At 40.4% G+C, this 24,590-nt stretch overlaps 1 protein-coding gene and 2 long non-coding RNA genes across 5 annotated transcripts in view; all 3 read right to left on the bottom strand.

Annotated features, from left to right (window-relative positions):
• The window catches only part of LOC124270674 (sulfotransferase 1A2-like), a 40,690-nt gene extending 38,256 nt beyond the window's left edge, over positions 1-2,434 (bottom strand). The window contains exon 1 of one of the 2 annotated variants that reach the window (XM_046705706.1): positions 2,211-2,434. In XM_046705706.1, coding sequence (XP_046561662.1) covers positions 2,211-2,242 — 32 coding nt within the window. In that variant the 5' untranslated portion in view covers positions 2,243-2,434. The remainder of the gene's footprint in view (positions 1-2,210) is intronic. The other variant, XM_046705705.1, reaches the window with a different exon arrangement.
• A 4,973-nt stretch (positions 2,435-7,407) lies between these two features.
• LOC124270672 lies at positions 7,408-18,286 on the bottom strand. Its single transcript, XR_006896855.1, has 2 exons — positions 18,079-18,286; positions 7,408-7,896 (listed from the first exon to the last, which is right to left on the bottom strand). It is a non-coding gene; the product is annotated as an uncharacterized LOC124270672 (long non-coding RNA).
• LOC124270671 lies at positions 12,877-16,617 on the bottom strand. Of its 2 annotated transcripts, XR_006896854.1 has the most exons (4): positions 16,553-16,617; positions 14,606-14,734; positions 13,663-13,791; positions 12,877-13,365 (listed from the first exon to the last, which is right to left on the bottom strand). It is a non-coding gene; the product is annotated as an uncharacterized LOC124270671 (long non-coding RNA). The 2 variants fall into 2 exon arrangements; XR_006896853.1 differs by lacking the exon at positions 16,553-16,617 and having other exon boundaries at positions 14,606-14,819.
• Positions 18,287-24,590: the final 6,304 nt, after the last annotated feature.

Raw genomic sequence — 24,590 nt, 5'->3', positions numbered from 1 at the left:
TAGTTCTATCAACAGTTTATCTGATTCCTTATATTAACAGCATTTTAAATCACTGTTAAATGTGGAAAAGAATTTTACAGTCCCTATCCCTGTACACCTAAGACTATCCATGGCTCTTTTCAGATGTAGTAGGTTTAAACTTTCAGTCGGTTTTGGAAGATACACAAATGTCCCATACACTGAATGACTGTAAATATTGTATATTAAGGGGAAGATCTTTTGTTGAAGATGAGTTTCATATGCATGTATTGCTTGTATGAGAGCATTACTCAGCCATAGGGGCGGTGGGGTAGCCCAGTGGTTAAAGCGTTCGCTCGTCACACCGAGGACCCGGGTTCGATTCCCCATATGTGCACAATGTGTGAAGCCCATTTCTGGTGTCCCCCGCCGTGATATTGCTAGAATATTGCTAAAAGCGGCGTAAAACCATACACACTCACTCACTCACTCACTACTCAGCCATAAGAATTATGTATGTGTCTTAAGCAATTATATATATAAAGTCTGTAACACACTGTAACATTTTTCATCGGATCGATGATCATGCTGTTGATCTCTGGATTGCCTGGTCCAGACTGGAATAGAACCGAGTGCAGCCTTTAACAACAAACCAACCAACATCTTTTATCGAAATTCTTTCATCTGAAAACTTCGACAGACAGACAAGACAACTTTGATGTTGTATATAACTCATGTCTATATTCATATTAAACAGCTAAGGGAATTGTAATAGCTTGTTTCATCGGCTTGCGTGTTTCATGCAATCAAAGATAGTCTGTATTAAACTGTCTGTTTATTGGGATTGTAATACCAACAGGTTTCAAAACTGAATGTACCCAATTCCCCACCCCTCTCCAACCCCAGATATAGCTACAGTGGTTTTTGTAATAGGAAATGGACATATTATGAAATATTAATAGCTGTTTTTTACTTAACATGTCTTTAACAAACATGAGCCCCATCTGGAAGTGTTGTGTATCAGTGTGTTTTAGACAATGCACACTTTCCTTTTTATGAGTGGGCTCTTTCAAAACAAGTTAAAACACACACAGTTATGAATATTTCATAGTGTGTCCGTTTTCCTATTATGTACAAAACTGTACCTATATATGGGGTGGGGAATGGGGTACTTTCAATGTTATATATAATGGTCCGATGTGTAATCGACTTCCCAGTAGAATCACGCAGATGTTGCCATACTATGATTATTGTTAAACTTTTTAAGATCAATGCCTATTGCATCACCGTGATCAGCCCAATGTAATATTGAAATGTAGTATGCCAAATGAATACAAATAATAAATAGGCCTAATTCTTCTAATATTATTCCATTTTTGAAACCACATACATTGTTAAAAAACCATTGTTGAATGAATCATTTATGTGTTTCAGATGTATTAGAAATAATTATTATTAATTATATAATGTGGTAACAACCATTTTCTAGTTACTATTAGTGCGCGTTCAGTTTATTTCCAACACACAAAACAGAAGAAATGGGGGCCAAATCATCGAATTACACGTGATAACATTTGCTAAAATAAAGATGCTAACTATATTCAATCAATGTGGTCGTTCAGATCCATGTTTTATATGTATGATTTCGTGGCAATAGCGAGCTGACACGAAGTATCAAAGCACATGTCGGTGATGAAAATAGGGTCTGTGTCATTGTTTACATATCGCCAATGTAACGACGATTTTCGTGTCTCGAAACTGCTTAAATAACGTGTTTGTACACTGAAAGTAACGATGGCCGTTGTTCTGGTGACCTATATTTTCCCATAGTATCGATAAAAATGCTATGAAAAGATTCTAACCACCCGTTCTCGGATTTTCCTAAAATAAATGTATGGCGCGTCTCCCTGCAGTGAAGGCCGCCATTCGGCAGTGGTTGCCTGGGTCAGTGTCGGAGCGTTAGCGCAGGCTCAACAGACCCAGGGAACCAGGCTGTTACGGACACAGCCTATTAAGACAGCATTCTTAATTTTTAACAACCGAAATGTATGTACACGGTGAATTGAGGGCAATCGATGAAACTCCTGACAATTCATAAACGTCATTATAAAATTATATGTTTGACAATGACATTTTAGGCCTGTCGCTATGTTGATTCGTATCCTGGTATATGACGTTCCATAATGACCAGCTACACAAAACGATACTCATCGGCCCAATTAAATTGATAGGACTTGTCGAGATACACTTACACTTGAGGCTTTCCATCACGTTCCTGTGCCATCGTGGTGATGAAGTATCTTGACAATTTGATGATATATCACACCTCAGCTGTACTGTAACTGACTGGGTGGTGTATATGTGAAGCACTGTGAATATATCGACGGTCCCCGACGTTATACAGGAGATCTAGTGATCACGCGACCACATTTATCACACATGGTGCACACTCGGTTGTGCTACTTACCTCACGACATAATCACAGTGAACCCTGACTCGTAAACTCTCAAAGGTTTATCATTTTGCTTTCAGACATGTACAGTTTAAAGTCTGACGTATCTGACATTTGAACCATGTGCGTTTAATGATAATATTTTATGATGACATGATAGGTGCTTGACAGTGGTTGAATCACATTATCTGATCAACATACACTGAAAATTATGTTTTTATTACAATTCAGTACATCATATTACACATTTAGAAATTATTACATTCAGTACAATGCATTATCAATGCAGATATTGATCAACATGGCAAACAAAGGTTAACTCGCATATTCAAACTCCAGTTATATAATATAATTGTATATCCCTTGAAACAAAACTGGTATCAAAATATACCACATCAAACGTTTTTACCCTGGACCCCAAATTGATGCAGATGCTACAACGCATTCATGACATGTGTTGTACTTATTCATAGTACCCGTGAACATCTGGGTTACAATTGGTCTTCAGTAACCCGTGCTTGGCGTAAGAGGCGACTACCGGGATTGGGTGGTCAGGCTCTCTGACTCCGTTGACACATGTCATCGTATCCCAATGTAGTAGAACGATGTTCATGATGTTGATCACTGGAATGTCTGGCCCAGACTCGATTATTCACAAACCGCCGCCATATAGCTGGAATATTGCTGGATCAACAAAAAACAAACCAACCAAGCAACTTATTCACAAACACACGTGAATGAAAATGAGTCGTTCAATATAACTACTTTCCTATCTACCATAACAGCACTTTGATGCCTTGTGCCTCTCATATAAACAGATCCATATACGCCGACTGGGATTCTTTCTGGTGCAGCCCGCCGTGATATTGCTAAAAGCAGCGTAAAATCATTCTCACTCACTTTAAGACCATATCACAACGAAATTGTCACAATGTGGGTCAGTTTGAGGGAAACACCATGCGGGTCGCAATGACATGTCCCATATTCCGACCTTTGACATACCTCCTACAAACTTGCTTTGTCACTTTAGTGATTTATACATGTTGTTATTGATTGAATAAACAGGGGCTGGTGAACAAACTGTTCCAGTTTATGTGAATACTGCTCCCATACAACATAACATGTGTTACAAAGTGAACAAAGAGTATTGAATTTTCCAGAGAATGAGATGAAACTGTGGACGAAATATTGGTGATAAATTATGTTTTTCTACCAATTTGCATCGTTAAGTTATATATTCTGTTAGTCCAGGGTATTTTATAGTCCATCATCAGGGTAGATCAGGGTAACGTGATATGTCATGAGATATTTCAGTTTGGTCAGAAGAGCTTCTTATATCGTTTGGATCCGAGTAGCTAGATATATTGTTTAGGTCAGGATAGCTACATACAATGGAATCTGTCCATTATAGACTGGCCTGAGACCGACTCATTTTTCCGGAGCAAAGAGCAGTCCGGATTAGACAGACAAGGAGTATTTACCTTTTCATTTCTACTTTGTTTTTGAAAGGCAATGTCTTGTATGCAGGGATTAAGACACCGTGTGTATTTGTCTCGTATACAGAGCCGGAAACAGCAATCAGCTGTGCACACGTTCCCCTGTGACCTACCGGTGATTTAGTTAAAACATACCCAGTAATATTGCGAGATGACCAAGGTAGCCAAGTACAATGTTGAGATCAAAGTAGTTGGACACGCCGCATTTTGGTAATGGCAGTTACATATATCTCCTAGACGAAAGAACTTTGACTTTGCCTCCGTGAATAGAACAGGTTGGCCTGATATACCATTTTTTTTAGGATCGGGATATTTTGATTTTGATATCGTTTACATCGGGCTGGCTTAATATATCGTTTAGATCGTGGTGTTTTGACAAATCGTTTACATTAGGCCAGCTTGTAATATTGTTTAGATCGGTACATTTTGAAATATCGTTTTCATCAGGCTGGCTTTGTACATCGTTTAGATCGGGGTGTTTTTGGCATGTCGTTTACACTAGGCTAGCTTGGTACATCGTTTAGATCGGGGTGTTTTGACTTATCGTTTACACCAGGATAGCATGTTATATCGTTTAGATCGGGGATATTTTGGTATATCGTTTACATCCGGCTAGTGCTTGTAATATCGTTTAGATCGGGGATATTTGACATATCGTTTACATCAGACTAGAGCTTGTTATATCGTTTCTTATGTGTATTGGGGCTAAACCCATGTTGGTTCTATGTCGATTACCACCACTGCAGGTATATCTGGTAAAGAGTTACCACATCAAGGACAGAGATAATGATCGAGGGAAAAAATACCAAAGCCTTGAGCATGCACTCGTGCGTGGGTATGTGCGCTATATAAATATCCAATAATAAATAAAAAATAAGTGACAACACGTATCAGTTACCAGAAGTAGAACGAAGCAAACGTAGGACAGGTTTTCCACCGTCTTTATCTGAGGCCAAGGTGAGCTCACTGTACTCAGTGGTCTCATGGTCACAAGTAACATGTTATACTCTGATAATAGCGTCACACATGCTGCGTCAGTTGCTTGTAATCTTAGTACGTGTATTGGCCTCCGTAGTTAGCATAACCCATGTATGAATGAGATTCAAATAGTGAGGGAGTTAGTGAGTTAAAATTGTAAGTCACATCGGCATTATTTCATATCCTGACTATATCAAGTTATACATTCATACTAATTAAAGGTAAATTATAACGAAGGACAGTAAAACAACTAGTTTATCACAGATATATAAATGTAAAACTAGTAACTAACTCTAAAACATTTTAACTATAAATGACAAGACATTATAGAAACAGGCTATAGATGGCCGACAACCGAAGGTAAGTCACCAAACTAGCACCATGAGACTAACAGTAGGAAATCAAATACATGATGTTACATGATTGTCGCAGATTACATTAAGTACACCAATGTAAATCTGCGATGTTTACCTTAAAAGGATCAAATAGAGACAGTAATCCATATCTGTCGAATACACTGCAGTTCTTGTTGTTTACGTTTTCCCTATACAATTGTGTAGTTCGATGCTCATGCTGTTGATCACTGGATTGTCTGGTCCGGACTCGATTATTTACAGATCGCCCCCATATAGCTTGAACATTGCTTAGTGCGGCGTAAAACTAAACTCTTTCACTCCCTTTGGGGAGATGGGGAAGGTAATATCCAGTCACCAGAATCCCACACCTCACAGTCGAAATATATCGGTTGGTTTGGTGTAGGAATTGTCATTGCGACGAGACGTAGTCTTTCCCCGGCATTTTCCCAAACACAGAACCTCTCAAACTACACAGCGATCCTCGATGTCAACAATTAGAACTTGCATCGGTGCAACTTACAACTGCGAAAACCTTATATTACTGTTACTATGCATGTAGGAAAACCATGTTCTATGGATAGTAAACTTCTTTATTGCAATGGGTGTGACGTTTCGGTGTAGGTACTGACACCGTTATCAAGCACAAGTTGCTGAGTTTGCTGATGTACTTAATTGCCACGTCTCCATGTTGACGGCGGATACCTTCTTTGAGGGGAATATTAGAAGTTTTAAAGATGAAGGAAAACCAGGTTCTATGGATAGTCAATTTCTTTATGTGTTAGTACCTACACCGAAACGTCGCACTGAGTTCAATAAAGAAGTTGACTATCCATAGAACTTGGTTTTCCTTCATCTATACAACTTCTAAAATGCCTCTCAAAGAAGATACTTTGCTTGTGTTATGAAGTGAGATCAATGATTCTATTAGATCCAGAACATTTTGTCGAAATGATGTTTTAAATCATCAATGCCAAGATTCAAGCATTATATATCATACTATATTGTGCAGCAGGTGCAACCTGTGTTTATATGGTTCAACAACGTTATCACCTAATGTTTCCTTAATCGAGCCCTATATATTTATTATTGTTGTTTGTTCCCCTATTCTCAAACCTAAGAGCTAAAAAGAGAGTGAGTGAGGTTAAAGTTATCGCCACATCGGCAATATTTCAGCCATATCGTGACGAGAACAATTGATTTTATACATAGTAACTAATGGTAAATTGTAAAAACCTGTCAACGTGGGACAGTAAAATAACTAGATTATCACAGATTCGAATATAAACTAGTAATTAGATCTAAAACAGTTTTACTATAGATGACAATACAATATAAAAACAGGCTCTATTTTGACAACAACTGAAGGTAGATCACCATACTAGGGACCATGCGGACTTACAGTACATTTGCTTCCTGCATGGGCCCTAGCTGGAGTTACATCATCCCTTCAGCTGTTAGCAACTGAGACAAATCTAGCCGTATATTAAAATTACACATTTTAATTTACTGGGAATGTTTTGGGACTTACGTACCCCTCAAACCCAAGAGCTAAGTTACAGTAAGGTTATCTACCATTTGCAGTTAAAAGACAAACAACAAGTACTTAGCATTTATATTATACCTTTATATCAATACTTCATGTAACATTCAGCGATTTTACACGTATGATTTATAACAATGTTTAATTAAAGTCACGTCGGCAATACTTCTTGCAACAGTTAACAATTCAATCAGAGCAGTACTAAACCTATATGTATATATATATATATATATATATATATATATATATATATATATATGTCATAAAACTGGTTTCTTTAACCAGTGAATTGTTAAAGTTTGGTTCCGTCACCGACAGAGAACCCACACACAACAAGTCTTCATACGCAAATCAAGATGGTGACAGGAATGACTCACATTAACCGAAAGCATTGTTTGACTCTGGAGATTTTTCATATTAACCACTCTTTATTATTGACAATACCAGTTGTTCGCTAAAGCGGAGCGTATCCTGCTCCATTGGTCCCACTGCCATACGCACATGCAACGGCTAGTCAATTATTTAACTCTAGAGTTAATCATTCATGTTTCCGTCTGTCCTCGTAGTATGCCACTAAAGGCGGGTTCAGAATAACATTGACTCAATGATAAACCAAATATCAGGAAGTAAGTGTTCCAACTGTAATGTGAACTGATGTGCTTTATTCAAGCTACCAGGTAATTTTGTTAATGTGTTCTGAGATGACGAACACAGGACACATGTTATTTGCAAACTTTGATTTGAAAAATACAGAGGGTACATTAAACATAAAACGAAAATGCTTATAGCAAACTGACGGATATAACGAATTGGTTTTTTTTCATCCCATCCACATATTTCAGTCGAAATGCGAATAACGAAGTACTGTTATATCGAACTTAATTTCAATGTAACCGCAGTTTACTGTTGTTTCAAACAAATGAAGGCAGTGCGTACATGAGGTATATTTTGGCGGACTCACTAAAGGTGCACATCGCGTGCAATCACAGTTCAAGGTTAATTACGGTACTGAATATGAAAATTCGATTCCCGAACCGTTCATCTTCTCATTCCAGGTGATGGCAAAATTTTCGCTCTCTGCCACAGTGAACCATTTTTTCCAGTCTCCAACTTCTCCTACAAAATAAATAAAGCGTGCATGTTTTGCTAATATGTTTATATATACAGCTATTTATAGTTTTCTCATGTCCGCAAGGACACGAGACTCAATCGTACGAAACACCCTAAATTGATGTATAGAGTTACTCTCCTTAGCCGTGTTAGGACATATGTTCAAGATACATCATTACGATCTCAGATTTCTTCGCACTTTACAGATGCACAGGGAAATACACCCAAGCATCGAAAGAATTATTTACTACACTACGTTTAAACATTGCGATATAACTTAAATACTTGTAAAAATGCTTTTAACTCACTCATTACCAAATGATTTTAAGAGATTGCTATTCAATCCCTCTTTGCTGAAGGGATGGTGTAAATCCAACTAGGGTCAATGCAGCTAGCAAAAGTACTGTAAGTCCTTATGGACCCTAGTATGGTGATCTACCTTCAGCTGTTGATGGTCTATAGCCCGTTTTTATTTTGTACTGTCTATACTGATTTAATTTTATGATAGTTACTAGTTTTAAATTTATATATGTGGTGCTCTAGTATTTTTACTGTCCTTCGATGACATGTATTTATGTTCCAAATTTATTGATTTTAATATTGATATAAATTAATTTGTTCTCGTCACGATATGGCTGAAATATTGCCGATGTGACGCTAAATATTAACTCATTCCCTCAATACCTCTTCACCTCACATGCACCTCAGCTGTCTTCAGGGTTATATAAGTGTAATATACAGCCCTAATTATCTTTTCTCGCATTTGGCCTCGGGTTAATTCCGGTGTGTTTCCATTCGACGAGTTTTCCCCGTCGGTATATAGGCAGTGAGTTTCATTGCATTTATCCTCAGTCTTTGGATTGTGAGACGTAATACCGTTTGAATAACATTAAAAAACTACTCGATGTTGTGTACATTGTAATCCATATCCTTTTTACCTGATAGAACTTATATTTAACTGTCGTTTCGTCAGAGCTATTGCTTCGGCAATGTTATCCATGGAGGCGGCCATATTTGATGATGACGTCATGAGTTTATGTGTACACAGTTCGTTGACAAAATTACTTTTGCAAATTCTGTATTTTAAGCGTCAAAAGACATTTCCACAATTATAATGAGTCCTGTGACGCTCTACATTTATTATTCTGCACCAATAATAAATTAATATGTTCTGCTTGTTGATTGTAAACAAATTACGTCATGAGGATTGTGACGTAGTTCTGGTCAGTTGTCAGTTGACAGTTGACAGTTCTAGACTGATTGTGGTGGATGCGAGTCGCAGATTTTCCATATATATTTTCACCGGTATCTACCGAGAACACCACAATATTATGTAAGTATAATATATCCAAGCTTTGCTTGAGACAGTACTTACTTAATCAGAAGTTTGTTCTGATTTAAATAATATTTGACATTATTGACTGTGATAAATTTATGTGTAATAAATCCTTGTTCATTGTTTCAACTTCATGTTGTCAAGTTATTTCTTTTTATTGGTAAAAACTGTAATTAACAGGGTAAAAGTGAGAGTGGTCCAAAGAACAGACATGCTACTGAAATAAAATATATTTTTCTCGTTTTACCCCCATTGAACCGTTACAGTTTTATGGTGGCAGCGGTGGGATCCTTTCTTGTGGATCAAAGAAATATTTAGTAAAAAACTTGAATAAAACATAAGTTAGTTGGTAACTTTTATTATAACTTCAAGTAAAATTTTCCCATTACATAAAAATGGAGTTTCACAGTCAGAATAACCCTGATCTAAGGAGAGTAAACTCTGTGGAGGGTCCGGCAGGTAATTTGCGTTCTCGCCAAATGCACAGCTTTCCAGAGTTACACTCTGTGACCAATACTTCTCCAGAGTCTGAGAATGTTGCTGGTACTATACCGCCTCAGCTTTCACCAGTTGATGTACTTAGTTCAAACACATTCATTCATTCCCCAGTGAATAATGGTTTGCATCCTGAGCTCAATTCTCGAGACAATTCTATGCATGCTACACCTTCGTACAATCCGCCACGCCCAGTGGTGAGTTCAGATCCAAATCTTGTGGGTCTGGTGTCACAGTTGTCCAGCTGTGTTCTCAGTTTGTCTCAGAGAATAGATTCAATGGATAGAGGTACCTCAAGGGGAGATACTTCCATTGGTAGAATTTCTCTGCAGTTGCCCAAGTTGAATGGAACTGGTGATTATCGGGTTTTTGAAGCCCAGTTTAGCAATATTGCTAATCAGTCCCGTTGGAACAATGCCCAGGCTGCTCAGATGTTGGGATGTGCTCTGGAGGGAGTAGCACAACGTTTCTATGCAGGTTTACCTGTAAGAGAGCGTTTAGACTGTCATAGGCTGTCTGATCAGTTAGGAAGACGGTATGGTACTTGTATCCCTGATGTCAAATGGGAGGAGCTCATGATGAAAACCCGTAAACCTAGTGAGACTATCGCTGAGTTATGTGATGATATCTGGCATTTGGCTTTGGGAGCCTATCCAGATCTACCTTTTGAGATGCAAGAAAGGTTTGCCTTAGATGCACTTAAAAGAGCAGTCGATAAAGACTTAAGACTTAGATTCCTTGATAGAGGTGTCTGCACTCTTCAAGATGCTATCGAGGTTGCAGAACTTTACGAGTCTGTTGTTGGAAAACCAGGTTCAAAGAAATCTGTGAGATCTGTCAGTCCTCATCCTTCTCGAGGGAAGAGAGTTCAGTTTGAGTCGGAAGGTTCTTCCGTGGATAAAAAAATAGATTCTCTTACTGACCAATTATCAAGCCTCCAGAAGACTGGAAAAACTTGCTGCCGTGCAGTTTCACTCTTCTCGTTCCCGTAAGCGACCTGAAGGAGGAAGACAAAACTACAATCGCAATAAGGACAGACAAAATCAGTCTCAGTCCCCATGGAAGAAAGACAATTCCAGTCGGCGGAGTGAATCTCGCTCGCCAAGTACGAGCAGGAGAGATAAAGATGCCTGTTTCCAGTGTAAACAGACAGGTCACTGGGCTTCTGAGTGTCCTCTGAATTCCCAGATGAATGGTTGTCAGGGAAACGGTTACCCACTGGCCCGGAATTAGGTCGGATGCCAGTGGAGAATGTACCAGTTAAGGAGACCTCAAAGCCTAAATCAGCTAAATCCAGTGGTCAGGTGGAAAGTGGGATTAGTGTGGTTTCCAGTAAAGGGGAGGCAATTCCCGATAATCCTCTACACAATCCACCTGACCCAGTTGCTGTTAAAGCAGATTTCCAAGCTTGCTTTAAAATAGGTGATAAGGGCCAATTTGTTAATTTAAGGATAGGTCATACTTATTTCACCTTACTTGTTGACACTGGTAGCCAAGTGTCTATGTTGTCTCATGCTGCAAGCAAGCGCTTATCCTCCTCTATAGCTATTAATCCTATTGACATGATGCGTGAGGCTGTGAATGGAAGTTTGTTCCAGGCTTTTGGAATTTTCCAAGCATCTGTCTTTCTGGGAGATGATTTAAGCCCTAGTAAGGAAGAGTTCATCATTGCAGAGGTAGATAACTCTCATGAGTGCGATGGCATTATTGGAATAGATGTGTTAGAAAGACTTGAGGGTGTGATCGACATCGCTGGGTCGAGGATCCAGTTGCGTGGCAGATGGTTGCCAATGGTTGGCACAGAGACCACTGTCATGGTTGCTGATGATGTCCCATTGCCACCCCAGTCTGTATCCTATGTCCAAGTTAGCTTGCCTGAGAGTCAGAGAGATCAGTCCTGTATCCTCATAGAACCCTGCAAAGACATGTTATGTGCACATGGGTTAGTTATGGGCAATTCAGTAGTTACTAATCAAAGTAAAGTGGCTACAGTCAAAGTGATCAATGTTCTAGACAAAGAATATATCCTAGCTAAAGGTAGAATCCTGGGACAGTGTGAGAATGTAAACTTAGTTTCAAATAAACTGGCTAAGAGAGTCTCACGTGTCAGAGTTAACAATGCTAAGGTACCTGATCATTTAGCAGATTTGTTTGACCAAAGCAAGGTTAATTTGGACGCAAGCCAACAAGAAAAGCTTCGAGATTTCCCATACAATTATAGAGATAGTTTTGCTAAGAACGATGATGATCTTGGATGTACCAACTTAGTTAAACACCGCATTGACACGGGTGATGCGAGACCAGTCAAGCAAGCCCCTCGCTGTCAGACCCTTGCTAAGCAAGAGGCGGAGGAGAAAGAAGTCAATCGAATGTTGGAGCAAGGTGTCATACAACCATCCAGTAGTCCCTGGGCTTCCCCAACAGTTCTTGTTCAGCGCAAGGATGGTCGTTGGAGATACTGTTGCGATTTTCGTGTTTTAAACGAGTGCACTAGAAAGGACTCATATCCTTTGCCTCGTATCGATGACTGTATCGATAGCCTAGGGGGTGCAAGGATGTACAGTACCATGGATTTACAAGCCGGCTACTGGCAAGTCGAGATGGATCCACGTGATCGTGAGAAAACAGCTTTTACAACACGTTTCGGCTTGTTCGAATGGAATGTTATGCCATTTGGTCTCTGCAACGCTCCTTCCACGTTCGAAAGGCTCATGGAGATGATTCTCAGAGGTCTCCAGTGGAACGAATGTCTCTGTTTCCTGGATGACATAATAGTGTTTGGGCGTGATTTTGATCAAGTAATGATCCGCCTGAAAACAGTCTTGGATCGCCTATCTTTAGCAGGCCTTAAATTAAAGCCGAAGAAGTGCCATCTCTTCAAGGAGAGAGTGGACTTTCTGGGTCATGTCATTTCGGCTGACGGTGTACACACCCAGCCAGAGAAAATTGAAACTGTCAGATCCTGGCCAACTCCCAAATCTAGAAAATAGATCCAACAACTTCTGGGACTAGCCAACTATTATAGAAAATTCATCAAAGATTTTTCGAAAACCGCGAGACCACTGACAAAACTTTCCAGTCCGTCGGTTGAGTTCCAATGGACTGAGGAAACTGACAGAGCTTTCATACAGTTGAAAGACGCTCTCTCACCTCAGCCCCTGTCCTTGGTTTTCCCACACGAGAGGGTGAAATCACCATCGACAGTGATGCATCTGGTGATGGTCTTGGAGCTGTCCTGTCACAGAATCAAAATGGCAGAGAGGTGGTACTGGGTTACTACAGTAAATGTTTCACTCCAGCTGAAAAGAATTACTGTGTCACTCGCCGTGAGCTGTTGGCAGTAGTTGCAGCTTGTCGTCATTGGCATCCATATGTCTTTGGTAGGCCTGTCACCATCAGAACTGACAATTCTGCAGTCGCTTGGGCTAAGCGCATCAAGAGGCCAGTCAATCAAATGGCTCGATGGTTGCAGGAGTTAGGTAACTATGACTTGACAGAAGTTCATAGACCCGGCCGAGTTCACTGGAATGCTGACGCTCTAAGTCGTCGACCTTGTACCCCTTGTCCGCAGTGTCATAGAGAGGAAGGACCATGCAGTGTTGCTGAGACAAGTGCTGTTTGTTCTGCCATCACCAGATCCCAATCTGCAAAACAAAATGATATAACCTTCAGAAAGGAAGAGTTAAAAGACATGCAAATGCAAGATCCCAATATCAGTCTTATGTTTAAGGCTAGAGAGCAGAATAAACGTCCGAAATGGGAAACGGTTTCAGGATACTCTAATGCTTGCAAGGCATTATGGGGTCAGTTTGATCGCTTGTCTATGCGACAAGGAATTCTTCATCGTAGATGGGAAAGTAATGATGGCAAGGAATGGCGCTGGCAGATTGTTGTACCAGCTGTTAAGAGAAGATTCATCCTCGAAGGCTGTCATGATTCACCTTTGGGAGGTCACCTTGGTGTTTCCAAGACATTCGCAAAGCTCGAACAGTCATTCTACTGGGTTGGAATGAAGGCAGATGTCAGAGACCACTGTCTACACTGTGACAAATGTGTAGCCAGGAAAACACCTAAAAGCAGAAAGCACCCATGAAGGAGTATATAACAGGCTCACCCATGGAGAGATTGACAACGGATATCATGGGTCCCCTGAAAGAACCACTGCTGGAAATAAATATGTTCTGGTGGTCACAGATTCTTTCACTAAATGGACAGAGGCCTATGCAATACCAAATATCGAGGCTAAAACAGTGGCTAAGAAAGTGGTGGAAGAGTGGATATGCCGTTTTGGTACCCCAAAAATGTTACATAGTGATCAGGGTAGACAATATGAAGCTACACTTTTCCAAGAGCTATGTAAATTGCTGGGAGTGGTAAAAACCAGAACAACCTCTCTCCGACCTCAGGCTAACGGTCAGGTCGAGCGTTTTAACCGCACGCTAGCAGCAATGCTAAGTATATATACAGAAGGGAGACCAAGGTCTTGGGACACACATCTCCCCTTTGTGATGGCAGCTTATAGAAGTTCCAAGCATGAATCAACGGGCTGCACGCCAAATAAATTAGTATTTGGTTCAGAGGTGCGAATGCCATTTCACCTAGTAACTGGTGATCCTAACGAGAATCCCATTACTAGAGAAGAATATATGGACGAGATCAAACAACAGTTCACAAAAGCTTTTGAGACTGCCAGAAGAAGTCTCAAACGTTCTTCGGGAAGTGCGGAAAAGACGTTACGACTTGGGGAGCAAAGAGTCCAGACTCAAAGTAGGGCAACCAGTGTGGTTGTTTAACCCCCACAGAGCCACTAACCTCAGTTACAAACTTATCCCCAAATGGTCAAAGGGTTGGGTTGTCACCAAACAAATTGATGACATAACCTACCGTATCCAGAATGGACCTAATAAAACACCAAAGGTTGTGCATATTGACCGGTTGTTACCATATTTGGGGAGTGATCCACCTAAATGGTGGACTTCCAAGCAATAGGCTTGAGACATCATCCATGTATTCCTGAAACAATCAGAGATGAGAGTTAAAATCATCTCACTAAAACAAAAATATCAAAATTATCAGTATAGGTACTTAGGGATGCAGAGAACGGACTGATGAAGTAGACTAAAGTCTAGAGCATTAGGACTTACCAATCTGTACGGATTTAAAATTTAGGCGTGTTGGACGCTTTCCATCAGTATTTCTAAGGGCCTAAACATTTAGAATGACTGAGTTATAAATCCTACTGAGAGTAGATGTCGGATCAACTTAATTACCAGTAGGATTAGTAGGATATGTTATTGTGGGAATAACATTGAAATTGGAACTCTCTCTCTTATACCTGCACTACAAAATTTAAAAAATAATAAAATAAAATAAAATAATTGTAAATTCTTTGCACATCAGAAATACATTTCTTCACTCTGGTTGACAATTTGCTAATTATAATTGTTACTCTTATTATAAGGTCTTCCCCATCTGTCCTGGAGTTGTTTGATGAGAACATGTCCCTCGGAGAGGAGGAGAATCCACAACCAGAAGTGTCAGCTAGCCCATCCATCAAGGTCGTGACGTTCGTGCCGGGGATGGAGTGTCCAGCATGTCCGGACAAGCAAATGTTCACCAACCTGCATGCATTTGATCGGCATTGGACCATGCGTCACCTGAAGAAGCTGACGACATTATTTTGTCCTGTTGATCGGTGCCAAGCGATCTATAACAGATTTGGAGATCTCACCAGGCACTACACGGCTACCCACGCTGGAAGAAAGGGGAATCCCAGCAACCCAATGGTCATCTGCCGAAGGGCGAGGACCAAGGTGGCCGAGAACCGGTCTTTTATCGACCCTGGAAACCTGGTGTTCAAGCCAAAGAAGGAGCGGCAGCGGTCCCGGAACACTCGTCTTGCCCTAGCAGAGAGTAACCACCAGGCAGAGCCTGAGATGAATCAATCACTTGTTGCCAGCCAGGCCCAGCCTGAGATAAAGCAATCACTTGTTGCCAGCCAGGCCCAGCCTGAGATGAAGATGCCAGCGGAGTCATCTTGGGAGCTCGCTTATGACCGTCAGGCCCTGGAGGTACAGGCCCTCAGGATGGAAGTGGAGCAGTTGACCCGGCGCCTCCACAAAGCAACTCCAGCTTGGCCGACGATGTCGGAAATACCATTATCCAGGCCAGCTCTCGACGAGTTTATCCGGGCTGGCAGGGAAGCCATGTCAGTTCTTCATCTTGCGGAAGATAGGAGGTTTATGGAGCAGCTCACATTAAGGAGACAGGCAGATGCGTACATTAATTCTCTGCAAGCCCAAGCAAAGAACTCTGAGATGTGACATTGAACACTACTATATATGCATTGTAATTCTTTGAATTGGTCTTGGACTCTTTCTTGGATGTGTCGTAAGTATGTAATTATCATGAAATTGTGTATATATTGTGTGTGATTCTCTATGGATTGTTCTTGTAACACTTACTATGTAAGTATATTATGATTGTCCTTAATAAAAAGAACTGTATCATTCTATAAGATAAAATGGTTATCTTAACATGTATATATTAAGTTTCGACATGCAATAAGGTTTACAAAGTAATGTGTTAAATCGGGGACGATTTAATTGTAAAAGGGGGGATATTGTAATATACAGCCCTAATTATCTTTTCTCGCATTTGGCCTCGGGTTAATTCCGGTGTGTTTCCATTCGACGAGTTTTCCCCGTCGGTATATAGGCAGTGAGTTTCATTGCATTTATCCTCAGTCTTTGGATTGTGAGACGTAATACCGTTTGAATAACATTAAAAAACTACTCGATGTTGTGTACATTGTAATCCATATCCTTTTACCTGATAGAACTTATATTTAACTGTCGTTTCGTCAGAGCTATTGCTTCGGCAATGTTATCCATGGAGGCAGCCATATTTGATGATGACGTCATGAGTTTATGTGTACACAGTTCGTTGACAAAATTTCTTTTGCAAATTCTGTATTTTAAGCATCAAAGACATTTCCACAATTATAATGAGTCCTGTGACGCTCTACATTTATTATTCTGCACCAATAATATATTAATATGTTTTGCTTGTTGATTGTAAACAAATTACGTCATGAGGATTGTGACGTAGTTCTGGTCAGTTGTCAGTTGACAGTTGACAGTTCTAGACTGATTGTGGTGGATGCGAGTCGCAGATTTTCCATATATATTTTCACCGGTATCTACCGAGAACACCACAATATTATGTAAGTATAATATATCCAAGCTTTGCTTGAGACAGTACTTACTTAATCAGAAGTTTGTTCTGATTTAAATAATATTTGACATTATTGACTGTGATAAATTTATGTGTAATAAATCCTTGTTCATTGTTTCAACTTCATGTTGTCAAGTTATTTCTTTTATTGGTAAAACTGTAATTAACAGGGTAAAAGTGAGAGTGGTCCAAAGAACAGACATGCTACTGAAATAAAATATATATTTTTCTCGTTTTACCCCATTGAACCGTTACATAAGAATATATGACAAGAGGGATAGTTTTGGGCGAACACAATCACGGATTTTCAACGGTCCATTCATATGATTTCACAGCTCTTTTCCCTTTACATCAAATGTAATCAAAACTGTTGTATTCTTTGGCACTGATGTTATGTATTCAGCTACCACATTGTGTCGAGCAATACCTTACCATCTACTGTCCTTGGTGTCTCTAGTTCAGAGTGTTGGTGACGTGAAGCATGGTCCCATTTTGTGACGGGATACACTGATATCAGCATTATTTGAAAGTGATTAGTAAACAACTGCTATTGTTCAGTAGGAACCATACAATGAAATCCTTTTTCGTTAGCAGAAAAATATCATATTCAATGAAGGTTGTTTTTGCCAGTTGACGACAAGACACATGGTAAGGACACACAAGAGATCAAAACTAAATCATAGTGAGGGCCTCCAAACATTGCATAATATAAGGGCTCCACTGGAAAGAGGAATTAGTGAATATTGATTTACACTTTTGCTCTGTTTTTACCATTTGGTAACTTTCCATAAACATCAAGACATTTTGTACACGTAAATATATGACGAGTGTCCACAACGAGAATATACGTTTGAAGTGTGTCAACGATCACTCAAGTTTCATCTTTAGTGAGGTTTGATAACGTTCGCGTTTGAATGCAAAGCCTGTGTTCAAGCACATCCCTTCGTGTGCCAGGCAGTTTGTACATAGCTCTTGCTAATCAATAGAATGTTTAGTGGTGTGTGGCCCTTTCCCACACTTTACTACATCTAAGGAGGAGCCTAAGCTTCTGTGTTCATATTTCGCTGCCCTTGGCGCCTTACTGGCTTCAAAATAGGACAATATGTTCACGTCATTCATACCTTTTCTATAGAATGTCCCTCCAGAACCTTCCTTCCAGATGTTCACGACAGCACCATCTTTCATGCCCGTTCTTTCTTTCATCCTCAACTTATCAAAAGAACAGGCCTCGACCACAGCCTCGCAGAATGCGTCTGTGATGTTAAGCCCCAGAAACGAACGAAGTTCCTTCACGCACTTTAAGGGATGCTGGGAATAAAACAGACGAATATAAACATTTACGATGTCTTCATTGTTCCGGTCATACCTTTTAAAAGGGAGCCGACAATAATGTTTTTAAAATGCATCATCAGAACTACTTATTTTAAATTAAGCGAGATTTATCTGAAATATTACTAATCTGACGTACAAAGAAAGGACACATTCGGTGCTTTTGGATTACTTTCATAAAAGCTACGTAAAAGTTTTGAAAAGTGTTTTTACAGTGATATATGTCACAGACTTTCCTAATATGTTGCCAAAACACCACAGATATCGTGCCCAATAGCGAAGTTGCCAGTCAAATTCACAACACTTTTCAAATAATCCAAAACACCAGGTGTGTACTTTCTTTTTGTACGTCAGTGTATTTGGTGTTTGGCGAAACTTCTAGATGCGGTACAGTAAACATTCGTTCTGCCTTTATAAATAACATTAATCCTTTGGGAACAAAACTCTTTGTCTAGATTATACACTGAAGGGCTAACACATGACATGTCCTCAAATGTGTTGTCTGCTTCTGCACATTCTTTTAAGCTGTTTTCACACAAAACAGGGATGTATTATCTGGAAGCGATGATTTGGTTGGTTGGTTTGGTGTTAAACACTGCACTCAGCAATATTCCAACTATATGACGGTGGTCTGTAAATAATCGAGTCTGGACCAGACAATCCAGTGATCAACACCATGAGCACCGATTTATACATTTGGGTTGACATGATATGTGTCAACCAAGTCAGTGAGCCTGACCACCCGATCCCGTTAGTCGCCTTTTACAACAAGCAAGGGTTGCTGAAGACCAATTCTAACCCGGATCTTCACGGGTCTTGAAACGATGAACGATATATTCTGTCAAGTAGAGAAATCGACCGATTTATGTGGAAATAATTTATTTACTACAGATACTAACCACTGTCATGTCCTCATAGAATAAACAAAGAAATGGGAGGTCTGGGAACCTGGACACGTCAGCCTTCCAGCTTAACAAATAGTCATCGTACCTCCCATATGGCACTGAAACATTTACAATAGAACAATAGCGCTGTTCATCAGTATTCCCCATGGTAACAAGCTGTAGGAAGGACACTCTTTTGTTAGTTCTGGAACACAACAATATTATAGCTATGACAGCTGTGTGTAAATTATTAAGTCTGGACCCGACTATCAAGTGACTGACATCACATCATACAGTGTACCTGGGATAACCTGGATCAACCAAGTCACCGTTCGCGAGCGTCACCGACGGATCTCGTTTGTCGCCTCTGTCGTCAAGAGAAGGTTACTGACGACATATCGAATCTGGGGCAGTGGGATAGCCTCGTGGTTAGGGCGTTCGCTCGTCACGTTGAATTCAATTCCCCACATGGGTACAATGTGTGAAGCCCATTTCTGGTGTCCACCACCGTGAGATTACTGGATTATTGCTAAAACCGGAGTAAAACCATACTCACTCACTCATATCGAATCTTCGCGGATAACCACTGTATGATGAAAATTCCTTCACCTAAGATATTTGTTTAGCGAGCATTTGGCATGTCTGTAGCCTTAAAACATACAACTAAACTCATGTCCAAAAGAAACGATACCAAATATTTGTTTCAATATTTTTAAATTAATGATACTTTTTGGAGAAAAAACATATTTCTGTGTATCCCACGTTCCTAACCAAATGTATTCGATCGAAAAAACCGGTAACATTTATTCACTTAAGAAGCAATAGCACGAATAATCAAAATGACGTTAAGTTGTGTAGCACGAAATGCACGTGCAGATGAATTGTATAAAACCGCTGGTCCGACACGTTGTGCCCACAGCAGTAAAAAGCACACAAAAGAAATGGCACGTTTAACAGCGATCGAGAGAGAAAGAGCCGTTGGAATGGTCCGACAGGGAGCATCACACGCCGCTGTAGCAAGAACGTTTGGATGCGCGCGCATAACCGTTACCAGGTTAATGCGACGGTTGCGTCAAACAGCCCGATCAACAGACAGGCCGAGAAGCGGGAGACCCCGGGTGACCACGCCTATTCAAGACAACCACATCCGGTTACTTCACCTACGTAACCGCTTCGTTCCTGCGACGTTAACGGCGGCGACGGGACTGGGACACCGGATCAGTCGACAAACCGTCTACAGGAGACTGCAGGCACATGGTATCCTAGCACATCGCCCCTACCGCGGAGTCTACCTGACACGTCAAAACAGAGTCAACCGATTGATATGGACCAGGCGTGTTCGGCGGTGGCAACGTCGAAACTGGGCACGTGTCTTGTTTTCGGACGAAAGCCGGTTTTGCCTTTACAAGAACGATGGTCGGCAGCGAGTATACCGAAGAGTTCGTGAACGTTTGGCGCCGAACTGCATCCAGCAAGTCCATGCATTTGGAGGCGGGGATATAATGGTGTGGGGAGGTATCTGCGGTGATGTGAAAACGAGGCTCATCATTATTCGGGGGAACCTGAATGCACAGCGTTACCAGGATGAGGTTTTACGACCAGTCGTGCAGCCATTCGCCCAACAGCATCCAGGAGGAATCGTGTTCCAGCACGATAACGCTAGGCCCTCATACGGCAAGATTGACCCAGAACTTCCTTGCCAACGCCAACATACAGGTTTTGCCATGGCCAGCGTGTTCACCGGATTTGAATCTCCATTGAGCACATGTCGGATCACCTCAATCGGAAAATCAGAAAACGCCCTGCGCCCCCAGCCAACCTCCAACAATTGGAACATTGTCTCCAGGATGAGTGGCACCGAATCACCCCTAACGTCATCCGACGTTTGACGTCATCAGCTCGGAGGCGTGTCATGGCATGTATCGCAGCTGCTGGTGGGCATACCCGGTACTAAAGTGGCGTTAAGACTGTTTTCAGAGACTACCTCACTTGCCTCCTCCTCCACTGTGCTAAAATGAAATTTCAATTTTGGGCACCACACTTCGTTTAAAGCCCTGTGTTAATGATTGTAAATCTTTGATTGCCATGACTTTTTGTACACATGCCGTACAATCATTTATCTAATGAAAGATATCAATTTGAAATGTCTATGTTGTTTTGTTTTAATTTGGTGATCTTTGAAACATGTGGTATCGTTTCTTTTGGACACTAGTTTAGATACAGAACAGCAGAAAAAAATGAAATACAGGAACAATTTTATAGAGCTGAAACCCATCATCCACTAACTTTGGTCGGTGAAGAAATTCTTGAAAGTCCCCTTGGTATGTATCAGGAGGTGCAACCCTCTTTGCGTGGTTGAAGAACGACACACAGACATCCTTCGGATTGCGCAGAATCTGGACACATTTGATTTTCTTTTCCACGATCTGTTTGGGGAGCATGCGCAGAGGAAGATGTGTGTGTAGGATCCGTGGTGGAGGCAGTGCTTCCAGTCCTTTCTTGCAGGCGAAGTCATTCATTCTGGACTCCAGGATCAGTTCTGAATACTGGATGGACCTGTTTCGTAGCATAGAGAGGACCTGGGAAAGCCAGTGACTTCCTGAAACATTTTACTAATATATACAGGTTGTGTATGTGGATTGGTATCGTCAACATTTTCGGATGGCCTGAACGGGGTCGATCGTCAACATTTTTGGTTTGCTGATATCTGTTCCAAAGTTTGCTAATGACTGACTTCGAAACGTTGAAAGTATTTGCCACTTCATGCTGGGTGGTGCCTGTATGCAACATGCCAATTGCACGTAAACGTTCATCACGTTGCAGACGCCGCTTTGCAAATTCAAACAAAAAGTAAGTCTAGAAACAAACACTAACAAATGTGTTAACAATGGTCTACAGTGATTTATCGACCTTCTTGAAAACCGTCAAAATCAAGACACCCCATGCACGTGTATGGGGCTTCTGCGTTGTGCACGTGCATCCTGTACGTTGTGTTTAGGGGGTGGTGATCAAGAGAAATGGTGGTGGGTTCACAAGATGTCAGTCTTTGAAAGGTTTGTTAACGCTTATACTTCCTATCCAAACTGAAAGTTCAGGGTCCCCCAATATTTTTTAAGAGTGTTTGTAAAACCAAGTATATCTAACCTAGTAGTGCATTGCTTGCTTTGGATCAAGTCCAAATTTAACATTGAACATAAGGAAAGACTGTAGACCAATATACATGTATGTTCATAGCTTGAATAGACACTGATCTTATCATCTTTACATACATATATTCTCTTGGGGTGTTATAAACATGCAATTGTTAATCTAAATTATTGATTACATGTGACATGTGACCTATACTTTGAAACAAAATGTGCAAATAAAAAAATATGTGTATCTAACCTGTATTTCACCAATTCAAAATCCTCCTGCCATGACCTTTTAGCCACCTTGCCAGGTTGGGAGAAAAACAGCAAGTGAACAAAACGTTACCCTTTCCTTATGCATCAACATTCAATCAAAATATCGCACATTGTCAGCCAATGAAAACCAGGGACAAGACAGCAGACCTGACCTCATTAAGATTTGGCTATTTTGCATACGAACTACTTTTGACCCATGACCCCATTGGCTATGAATAAATCATTGATTTGTGAAAATATATACCTTTTTGCTGACAATTGTATTATTGATTAAGGCGTTATGAAATTATCACAAACAGGCATATAAGACAAGAGGTATCAAAACTGATTATTTTTCAAGATCATTTTACATTTTTTTATTCTGTACATGATACATAATATACAATGGGCATTGTATTGTTGAATTCGTCCAGAAACGAACTTGGCGTTGTCACCTCGTAAAACGCCCCTTCATTTCACACAGTGTTAACACCCTCGTCAGTAACAATACATACCTTGATACCAGTTTATTTTCCATAACAAAGACTCTGTGGAAAGATTATGGAATGGTTCCTGCATCAAAATGTGTTTCCATGCTAAACTGGTGATGATTGTTTTTCATATATATACTCATGCTAATAATGGTTGTCACCCCCTGCCCACCCAAACCCCACACACACCCACCCCACACACCCTCTCTCCAATAAAAAATTGAAGGGGTGACAACCATTATTGGCATGAGTATATATATTGTATAGTTTCCAAGGCTGAAATCAGGTGGGTTTGGAAATCGTTGACTGGTTATTGAAGCGTTTGGAAATTACATATCGTACGAAGATGATAGCCGGATGGTCTGCCGTGCGTTACAACCACTTCACCGCAAAAACCTTAGAAGTTATCTTATTCCTGAATATCCACCAAAACGGTTTCTCGTTCAGTTTGGTACAATGGAATCAATTGCGCCAGACATCAGAGACAGCTTATTCAATGACTGTGACGTATTTAGAACTGCAAAGAAATCGGAATTTCTCCCTTTTTGAAAATATACTTCAAATATCTCGAAAGACTACAAGTAAATAATAACCTGAAGTTTCGATTAATGGTTTTTAGTCGACTGGTTGAAGTCCGGCGCCATACAGGTGCATGTAACTACAAACAGCATTTTTAACGTGCTTTCTATTTCCATTCATCATGTTCGATCATCTGTTTAAACAGAGAACATGAGTGAAATCATATACAAAGATCATTCAGAAGCAACAATGACATCGATATGATGGATATTCTACCAAACTGGCAGCACCTTTTTACATAATTTTATATAAACGGTAAATGATTGTGTGTTGCCAAGCCCGATAGTTGATAGTTGTACATAGCAAGCCGATAGTTAGATTGCATTATTGACCAATGGGGTCTGCAAGTGTAAATTAAATAGATATAGTGGAACGTGGGTGGTTAGTAAACTGGAGTAAAAGGAATGACGCGTTTCAGAAGGCGCATCCAGGTTACAGCAGGTGCTCGCTGTGCCAAATACTTTCTCTTGACCAAGAGAAGAAGCCCAGAGTGAAATGGCGTCCAGAGTGTTCACGGGTTAATGTGTGATTGTGTTCCATATTTACAATGCTGAAGCAGGTACGTCTGTCCTTGGAAATCGCTTACGTGCTGTAACTTAATTAAAGCCCCATGTATTTTGCAATGGTAGGTTTTCAACACGTACATAAAAACTTCTCGTGGTTTTAAACCCGTATGATCCATTGACGCATAAAAATGACAAAATTATTGGAATCCATGTTGATTTTATGATAATAATTGCTCATTTAAAAACAAACAAAAAACACACCTATTTTCATACAAAACCATGTCTGTACAAGTATGTACCTGGAATGTTTAATGTTGAATTTATTGGTGAATATGAACATTCAAAACGTCATTTTGCGTGTCTTACATCATTCAAGGTCAATACCGGGTGTAACCTCCATGTGACTGTATGACAGCCAGCACTCTCCTCCTCATACCCCCTGTCAGGCCAATCATGTC

The sequence above is a fragment of the Haliotis rubra genome, unplaced genomic scaffold (genome assembly GCF_003918875.1).
Source record: "Haliotis rubra isolate DU_JTF1 unplaced genomic scaffold, ASM391887v1 Scf1535, whole genome shotgun sequence".
In the NCBI taxonomy this organism is placed as follows: domain Eukaryota; kingdom Metazoa; phylum Mollusca; class Gastropoda; order Lepetellida; family Haliotidae; genus Haliotis; species Haliotis rubra.
Note: the sequence above shows the minus strand (reverse complement) of the source record. Positions and strands in the feature narration are given on the sequence as shown.